Source organism: Carya illinoinensis, chromosome 2, assembly GCF_018687715.1.
Source record: "Carya illinoinensis cultivar Pawnee chromosome 2, C.illinoinensisPawnee_v1, whole genome shotgun sequence".
Classification (NCBI taxonomy): domain Eukaryota; kingdom Viridiplantae; phylum Streptophyta; class Magnoliopsida; order Fagales; family Juglandaceae; genus Carya; species Carya illinoinensis.
The window spans coordinates 6,630,443-6,639,916 of NC_056753.1; the positions used below are offsets into that span (position 1 = coordinate 6,630,443).

At 37.2% G+C, this 9,474-nt stretch overlaps 1 protein-coding gene and 1 long non-coding RNA gene across 3 annotated transcripts; both read right to left on the bottom strand.

Moving 5' to 3' along the window:
- Positions 1 to 219: 219 nt before the first annotated feature.
- LOC122299204 (3-methyl-2-oxobutanoate hydroxymethyltransferase 1, mitochondrial-like) lies at positions 220 to 4,156 on the bottom strand. 2 transcript variants are annotated; one of them, XM_043109284.1, is made up of 5 exons: positions 3,531 to 4,156; positions 3,085 to 3,291; positions 2,864 to 2,983; positions 714 to 767; positions 220 to 625 (listed from the first exon to the last, which is right to left on the bottom strand). In XM_043109284.1, the coding sequence occupies exons 1-5, from the start codon at positions 3,942 to 3,944 to the stop codon at positions 362 to 364; spliced, it is 1,059 nt and encodes a 352-aa protein (XP_042965218.1). In that variant the 5' UTR covers positions 3,945 to 4,156; the 3' UTR covers positions 220 to 361. The 2 variants fall into 2 exon arrangements, with proteins under 2 accessions (XP_042965218.1, XP_042965210.1); XM_043109276.1 differs by having other exon boundaries at positions 2,864 to 3,010; positions 3,531 to 4,152.
- Positions 4,157 to 5,802: 1,646 nt separating this feature from the next.
- On the bottom strand, positions 5,803 to 8,030 carry LOC122295606. The gene is made up of 3 exons (XR_006238179.1): positions 7,696 to 8,030; positions 6,124 to 6,306; positions 5,803 to 6,023 (listed from the first exon to the last, which is right to left on the bottom strand). It is a non-coding gene; the product is annotated as an uncharacterized LOC122295606 (long non-coding RNA).
- Positions 8,031 to 9,474: the final 1,444 nt, after the last annotated feature.

Consider the following 9,474-nt stretch of genomic DNA (forward strand, 5'->3'; position numbering starts at 1 on the left):
ATTATTTCTTTACATTTTATTTCTTTACTACTTAGCCCACGTGACTCTATTTTATTTGTTTCTTTCTTCTGACTTCTTGCATTTCAATATCAGTTGAGATTCAAAATTATAAGTAGACCCATTTTCCCTTTGTACCTACCCAAGTCGACACTCTCCCCTCCCCTCCCTACCCAAAAGCCACCATCAACAGCGACGAAACGAGATGGACAATGCAGCATCTGTAGCAACTGAAGTGATTGATTACTGTCTCGTGATCTTTTAATCTCCTCTTATTAAAAAAACTCCTCTCCTTTTAAGATAATTGAACAAAAAAAAACCCTCCAGTTTCCACCATAGGTGATTGACTGAATAGTATAATAAATCAATCGCTTGCTGTGCTTCCATCACCAGAGGACTCAGCCCTACCAATCTTCTCAGCCGCTTCAGCTGCTGCAGATGCTGCATTGTCCAAACCTAACTTCTGCAACTCATTCAAAAAACCATTAACATCACTTGGACTTATTTTGTAGGGGCTGTGGGCAGGACCAGGAAAAGAACAATTGGTCACTTCTTTCTTGTACTCCAATAATGCTTTGTTGATGACATCTCCGACACCTGCATACTGCTTACAGAACTTTGGAGTAACCTGCAAAAGGAGAAGTCACTCATGACGAACGTGAGAATCAAATAGACTGGAGGAAGAATTTAGTTAAAGTTGCAGTTCTATAGCCAACCTTGGCATGATGGGGGTGCTGAAGCATTCCAAGCAAATCATGGTAAACAAGAACCTGCATCCACAATGAAGTTTCATTTTAGTGAAAACAAAGTAGAAGAGTTACAACATTATTATTGGACAAAAATAGCTTAGATTTGAGAAACTATGCAATGCCCAACATGATGTGCACTATCAAAACAGGAGGCTACGTTGCTTCTACCCCAAGCTTGGGAATTTCACAATACAGTGAGCTAGAGACCATAAAATCAAAAGAAACCAACCTAGGCAAATCATCAGAGTCTGAATTAAGATGAGAGGGAACCAATTGGAGCATGTAACAATCGAATGGCCAAGTTTTGGCCACTGCAGAAAAGTTTGCAGCACAGCAGCCATCCAAAGATGCTGCTGTTTGGACCTTCTCAAGGAACCCTTGTTTAGGACTTTAAGACCATAGTTCCAAACACAGAATCATCCTTCCAATGACTCAAATTATTCAAGTTTTATACACTCTTAGGACTTGCAACAAAATAAACTCCGTCAACACAAGGCTGGAATTACAGCACATAGTGTATGAGTAGCATTGTCGACATTTTTTTTTTTTTTTTTTGAGAAAAGTAAGAAGGTTGTCGACATGTTATTTATAATGTGATTGTGAGAGAATAATTTTTTTATTAAAAAAAATAAAGAAACAAGTCTAACATAGGAAATCAGACTTGACCTTTAGACGCATGTATAGGACCCAAACATTAGAAAAATGCCCAAGAACAGAGCAATGACTGATGTTTGTTTTAGGTTACTAAGAAGTGTTCAGTATTGAGGTTAGGGAAACAAGGTTAGATGACGATACCCTTGATGTTTAACTTAAGATGTTATGCTTTTCTCAAAATGATCTTCAAATTCACAGCTCGGTTAGAGTAGCTCGACTTTCTTCGAAGCTTTCGAGCCCCTTTCTTATTATTAGTAAGATAGGGCACTTGAGCACTCCTGCACAATATGGCTGAAAATCCTTATCTTGCTTGCTCTTCCTTTTAAAGAAATTGTTTGATCAGCTTTAAAATCTTACCTTTAGCAACGGCAGGAGTCTTTCTTAGTGCAATACCTTCAACAGCCCTTAAAGCGTGCGAACGGCCCTAGCTAATAAAGTAGCGAGATTGAAAGGTCAGAATCTCATTTCCTGGAGCACTAAAAAGAAGCCCCTTACTCACCTCTTAATCTATAAAAAAAGCCCTATTAGTAGGTTTGAAGCAAGCTGCTAGAAGTAGCGCGCTAGCGCTTTACTAATATAATATCAAGTAAAGGCTCTTCTCATCGAGAGTAGGTTCTTTTCTGGTTCAAAAATTAAATCAACATTTGATACCTCTTCTGACTTCCCGTTTTCCAACAGCAATTACACATTCTCTTAGCCTCTGATTACAGTCAAAATGCCATTGCCCATATATGAAGCTCTACGTGCCAAGGGTGGAGACTTAAGGAAAGAGATCTTAAGGGAGTGCCGTGCGGCTGGTCACCCATGGAGGACACTGGCCCTTATAACATGAGGTGACTACTGGCCAAAGATGGAGGAAGAGGTTTAAGGGTATGTGAGAAATTGTCGTCATACTATGTTACCGGCCTTTCATGTAATCCACTAGTAAAGTCCGCAAATGCTTTAATTATGCTATGCAATTTACATGCTCATGCCATGAAAGCTATAGAAAGAACATTGAGAAGTTGTGTGGTACGAGCCTGGGTCAAGGAATGTGTATAGGATGGTGCTTGGGTGAATTGGTGGAATACATATTGAGTTGATGAGCTATGGTTGCAAATATAAAAGATAAAAAAAGGTAAGAGATAATTAGAGCTATCTCAAGAACTCCGACAACAAACGTTGATGGACAAAAGTCTTCTCTATTCTTCATTATTCGAGCCAAGCCAGACCATATTTGATATCTTTCTCACAAGTGCTTTGTACTCTAAACGGCAACAATCAGAAAATTCCAGCTAGAAACACACACACACACACATATCAATATCTATACTGAAAGACTATGTTTAGACTACATCTTGCAAAACAAGCTTAATTAGCCTATTATCCATCCAACAACAAAAGGAATCCCATACAGAGACATATCCAGCATATATATACCAGCAAAGAGTTAATCAGTCATAGAACTCCGTAGATGGTCTAACCTGTCCGCTGCAAAAAGGTCCAGCGCCAATACCAATTGTAGGAATCCGAAGAGCTGATGTAGCCGCAGCAGCCACTGGGGGAGGCACGCATTCCAAAACAACAGAAAAACACCCTGCTTCCTGCAATAACAGAGCAGTCTCCACAACCTGTACAGAACAATCTCTCAACATGGCAACAAAATGCACAAAAGAGCGCACTCAAGCGTCCACAAGAGAGAGACCTTGACAGCAGTGGCAACACTCTTTCCCTGAGGCCTGAATCCCCCAAGAACGCTAATGGCCTGAGGGGTGAGTCCCACATGCCCCATCACTGCAATTCCAGCTTCAACAATACCTCTTGCCGCGGTGATTCTCGAGAGTGATCCTCCTTCCAATTTTATCGCATCCATTCCTCCTTCCTTTAAAACCCTCACGGCCGTATCAACTGCCTGTTCATAATTGAAACTGCAACAACAATCACCAATCATTGCACAATTAAAAGGGAAACCCCCAATCAAAATCGTTAAGCGATTTCCCTCATCGTTTCATTTCGGCTTTAACTTTTGATAACTATTTATGTCTCGAAAGTAATGAATAAAACATCAACGGCACCATCACTATGGTAGAACATTCTACAGAAAACGAAAAGAACTAAACATGTCCATAGACCCACACGATTCACCAATACCTGACTGGTGCTGGACTCGTAGGTCCCAAACGACAAGTCCCCGACGAGTAGGGGCCGTTTAGCGCCACGAGCCACGGCGCGGCAATGGACAAGCATCTCGTCGAGCGAGATAGGGAGCGTGGTGTCGTGACCGTGGACGACCATGGCGGCGGAATCACCGACGAGACACATGTCTATGCCGGCGGTGTCAACGTGCACCGCGGACGGGTAATCGTAGGCTGTGACGACCGTTATGGGTTGGCCCTTGCGGTACTTTTGCTTTAAGTGGGTCAGAGTGACTCTTTGGTTGGGATTCTGGGGCTTTGGACCGCCATAGACGGTGTTCTCGGGGACATTGCTCATGCAACGGAGGAAAACGGAGTGGGATCTCAGGGCGGACTTAGTTCTAGAGAGGGCGGAGAAGAAGACAGCCATGCTTGTTCTGTTAGATGGAGAAGCAGAAGGTAGATGATGTGTTTGCACGCGGGAGACGAGGGATTTTATGGACTGGAATATTGCTTTTGGAATGATTGAGGAGGCAGGCGTTTTGGGTGCACCGCCTACCAACTCCAACTTCAGTAAAAGACAAGAAGCTTACCACGCGCTCCTGAATGAGTCACTGAACTTAACTTCTGGATACGGCGCCACGGTCCATCCTGAATGAGTCGCTGAACTTTAACTTCTGGATACGGTGCCACGGTCCACCCTCAAGTCGAGGGGTAGTACACGACAATTTATTTTTTCCTTCACAAACGACAGTTTTAAATAAGGGTAATTACCACTTTCTTATTATTCTTCTATAGAATATAGCATATGTGAAATTATTTTTTTTTTTTATTTTCTATATTTTTTAAATAAGGGTAAAAAAATTTTTTTTTTTTATTATTTTCTTTTGAATATTTTTTTGAATATTCTTAATCATTAAGAAAAAATTTCAAAAAAATTAAAAAAATATACAACGTTATTAATAGTCATTTTTTTAGCCATTAAATAAAAAATAAAAAAAATTAGTAAAAGAGTAGTAATATGTAGGCCTGTGCAAAATATCCGCTGGGCCGCATTACCCGCACAAACCGATTGGATCGAACCCGCTAACGTCGGGTTGACTGCATATCGGTTTCAACAACCAACCAATCCGACCAATTTCGGACGGCACCGACTCAAAACTATTACAGTGAAACATGATTATTCTGAGTCGAATCAGATCGCGAAATTGTGGGGAAGACGAGGTTTGCTATGCGAAACTAGTTACAGAGGAATAACTGGTTACATGATTATTCTCAGTCGAATCAGATCGCGAAATTCTAGAGGATGCCGAGAGGGGAACAAGCCGGTGGTTGGCTGACATGGAAGAGGCACGGCTGACCTGGGTGGTGCGGCGAAACTTCCGTTGATCTACACGGCCAAGTAACAGAGAGAGAGGTCGGCGACGGTGATAAAAATTCTAGAGGATGCCGAGAGGGAACAAGTTGGTGGTTGGCCGACATGGAGGATCATCGCATTTCTCGTCTGAAAATAGATCAGAGCGTTTCAAGATCTGTTTCCACTAACAGAGACACAGATTGAGAGAGAGAGAGAGAGAGAGAGAGAGAGAGAGAGAGAGAGAGAGAGAGAGAGAGAGAGAGAGAGAGAGAGAGAGAGAGAGAGAGAGAGTGAAGAGAGAGAGATCGGAATGATTTTTTGGGGGAAATATCGGGTCATACGGGTTCGACCCGTATCTACTTTATTTGGGTCGGGTCAATTGGCACCGCTGTCTGGTATGCTCCAGTTTGGGTCGGGTCGGACCCAAACCCGGTTTGGGCTGATCGGGTTGCAGGCCTAGTAATATGATAGTATGCCTATCATTATTGTTTAAATAAATACACAAGGTTAAATATCGACGATGCTATTCATTTAAGATATGATATTTTTAACTCTAATTTTGTTTTTTTGTTTTTTTTTTCTAAGAGATAGACAACTGCGGAACTGGCAATTGTGTTAAAGGGACTAACTTTTTACTATGTAACATATTTACTAGTAGAATGAAACGTCCAATGGACGTTTGTCTAGTGGAGGCAAAATATATATGGTAATTATATATATATATACACACACACATATATATATTATATTTATGAAGTTGTGTAGATGAAAATATAAAGAATACAACTAATTGTTAAAAACATGGTATTGTCTTGCAAATCTATAAATCATATAGTCCAAAAAAGTTATAAGCTAATTAGGAAAAACAAAAATTATATGCAAGAACTATAGTAATATATAGGATAAAGAAGTCTGATATAAGTTTACAAAACGTAGGTTGTTTCATGCTTTAAGGTCAAACTGAAGTTAAAAAGATCATGCCATATTAATGGCTAATCATCATTTTATTGTATTTTTTGCAGGATTAATTGATAAGATATTAAATTTTTTATGGCATTGTTGGTTCATTTGGTCTATATCTACACCAAGGTCAATTATCCATTCTTTTTGTGAAATTTCTTTAGCCATGCTTTCCAAAAATGGTAGATGATCCTGTAAAGAAAAAAAAAAAATCTGTTATAATAATTTATGCTTTGATTTATAATTTTGTTATTTGAACTGAAAATGTTAAAAAAATATAATATTATATTACCTTGCCAGTATGATTCATAAAATGAATTGCTGAATAACCCAATAATTTTTCAGCAATTTCACCAAATGCTACTGCAGCTAGTTGTCCTGTACCATCATCAACCTCAACATATGCTTGACACAATTAACCTCACATTTGCTTAATTCGAAGAATAGGAAAATTGTGCCTAAACATTAAACTTTCCTGTAAAAGCAAATAATAGCAGAAAATAGATTCAGAAATATGATTATTATGTGCAGTAGGTAATAATAGGATAAACTTACAGTTGATAACAAATTGGATCCAATTAGGTTACATGTCACTCTAGAATGAATAATAGGGGACAGAAACAGGATGAAAAACTGATTGATAGACAGTGTAATGGACAGATAGATAAATCTTGATATCAGCAGGCATTCATTCAAATTCACTAAGGTGGTGAGAAATGTGTATGGATACTGTTCATAAAGTACCAAGCCAAACAGTACAAAGTTAAAACAAATCATAAATTTATACAAGTTCAGTGAATAAGCAAAATATGGCAATTTAAATTATAGTTTTTTTAGCCAACAATATATGTCATGCTAAGGGAGTAGAAAACCAAATAAGTAGGTTGCACAGTTTGGTGGAAATGGATATTTAATGTTTTGGTTGGTGTTCCATTAACAGAGCTGGTGGACATGACATTGAGTCTCTTATGACATTACTATTGAAGCTGATCTACTTCTGCACCAAGGTGGATGACACATTCATTTTCTGAAGCTTCTGTTGCAATACTTTTGGAGATATGGTAAATGGGCATGCATAAAATGAAGTTAGATCCTCAATATGGTTATTATTGTTGTCTGTTAGGCCAGACAAAACAGTGTGAAGAAAATGTATAAACACATAATTGCCAAACTAACTCTCTAGGAAGTAATTAAATGGAATAGGCAATGTGTCTTCCTAAACAGATCTGCAGCATCATGGTTCTCATCTTGATAATCCTTAAATAACTGATATTTTTCTTTTTCTTTTTTCTGGTTGAGAAGACAAAAGTTCAACATGCTATAAAAGGTTAACATAATCACACAATAGCTTGGAGAGTTGCATTTTCCATTTTCTAAAAACAATAGGGAATCAATACCAGGGTATGAAGAATGAGAAAGAAAATGTTTACCCTGACTTCAGGAGGCATCCATATTAAATCCGATGTTCCATCATATCTTGGCCTAATTTACCAATCTTTGTTGTAAATTCGAACACCCCATTGTGGCATTATATGTTTTTGAAATGTGAATGGAAACAGCTATAAACATGGCAACAAAACCCAAATATTATATTGCTTAGGATCCATCGATAATCATAACAGAAATGCTACCAAAAAACTTGAAAACCAAAAATCTAAAAATCCTTAAATAAATATACCATTCACAAACAACATTAAATACCAAATACCATCAACTCATCAAACCCCAGCATACAACAAAAGAAAAAAGAAAACATAAACAAAACATTTAGCACCCAAAATTAGAAAAGCACAATTGAGCCAAATCACTGAAAAACTTACTATAGTTTGCAAAATTGAAAACAGAGAAAAAGAAATGTATAAACCTTGGAATAGGAACCAATGCCATAGATCTTGTCCAACTCAAAATCCTAAATAGCAAAACTCTCTTGGAGTGCCTTGAAAGCAAAGTTCTTGAATCTCTACACATTCCCACCATTGGAAGACTTCCTCTGAATTTTCAACTTGGAATCAAAATTCTTCTCTAGAATTGCACATCAATTCAGATCATATGAGCATGTTTGTGATGATTATATAACTTCGGAAGCATTGAGAGCGAAAAAAAAAAGCAGACTACTTTAAGCCCAGAAGCTCAAGCAACCGAATATTTGATCAAATGCGAAGAAAAACTTGTCCAAAAACAATCCCTATTTTTTCAAATCAACTATCAGTTCAATCATGAGAACAAATAAGAACAAAGACATTTCAAAAATCCAAAAAAAGAATGAAAAATAAGTAAAATTCTATGAAGTTCAAAACTTATTTGCCAAAAATACCTTTCCCACTTCAACCATCCATCAAATAAATCAAAATAGCAATAAGAACGCTAATAAAAAAATTTATTAGTAATAAGAATACTAAATAATCTCATTGAATTCTGGTGGTTACAACGGTTCCTCATCATCCGGTATGCCCTCAATAATGGTTCTGGGTTCATTATTCTTTTCTATAATTTATATACCACCGCCCTTCCAAGATAGAGAGATTAAAAAAGGGAGAAAAAGAAAAACGAATCAACAATACAAAGTCACTAACCTGAGAATGAAGGCTCTCTGTTATACTCAGCAGAAGCTCAATCTTTTCTTCATGGTCGAGAACCTATACAAAAAAAATTGTTAATAAAAATGAAATGGCAGCATAGTTCCAAACAAAAAATATATATATAGCCTTCTTGAGTTTAATTGACAAAAGATTCTACAAAAAAGAATATAACCTTGTTTCATTATTCTTTTCCATAATTTAAATACCACCACCCTTCCAAGATAGAGAGGTTAAAAAATAGGAAGAAAAACAAAAATGAATCAACAATTCAAATTCACTAACTTGAGAATGAAGGTTCTCTATTTTATCCACCAGAAGCTCAATCTTTTCTTCACGGTCGAGAACCTACACAAAAAATTATTAATAAAATGAAATGGCACTATAGTTCCAAACAAAAAAAAAAAAAATTAGGCTTCTTGAGTTTAATGGACAAAAGATTCTACCAAAGAGAATATAACCTTTGAAATTGACATTTTTTAAAAGTCTTTGCTGCATACATATATAAGAGAAAGCAATACCGCCTTACCTTCTCTATATTTTCCATCATAACTCATTTGAATTCCAAAACCTGAGCTCTCACTTTAGCCAGCTTGCTGATCTTTGGATGATCTACACAATATTGCACTTGCTCCTTCAATTTGGGCCTAAATCACCGAGACCAAAATTTTGGCATTAAAGTAACTTATAAAATTTAAAATGCATATCCTATTTTACAGCAACAATATGATACACTTCAAAAAGAAGAAAAAGGGATAAACAGAAGAAGAGGAAGAAGAAAAGATTACCCAAAGTCCTTGTTGAGGCTATTGGCAACTGTTGTTGCAGCTTTTCCTCTACCATTTCTCTAGGTGAAATCCTCCTTAATTCACTCAAGGAAGACAATTGGAATCTGCCACAGTTTTTATTGAAAAACTGACTTCCTATATTTTCTTCACTTTTTATTTAAGTTAAGAAGCTAGTTGCAGCCCTAAAAAAAAAAAAAAAAAAAAAAAGAGTAACTCATCCTATCTATAGGTCTACATGATTTAGGTACTTTGAATTAAACTTAAATGCCTAAACCCCAA

Excerpts from the sequence above, each read along its gene's own strand:
- LOC122299204 (XM_043109276.1), bottom strand. The coding sequence starts at position 3,944 with ATGGCTGTCTTCTTCTCCGCCCTCTCTAGAACTAAGTCCGCCCTGAGA. Across the intron at positions 3,011-3,084 it reads GTGTTGCCACTGCTGTCAAG|GTTGTGGAGACTGCTCTGTT; the intron begins GTCTCTCTCTTG and ends TGTTCTGTACAG. Across the intron at positions 768-2,863 it reads GACCTTTTTGCAGCGGACAG|GTTCTTGTTTACCATGATTT; the intron begins GTTAGACCATCT and ends TTGTGGATGCAG.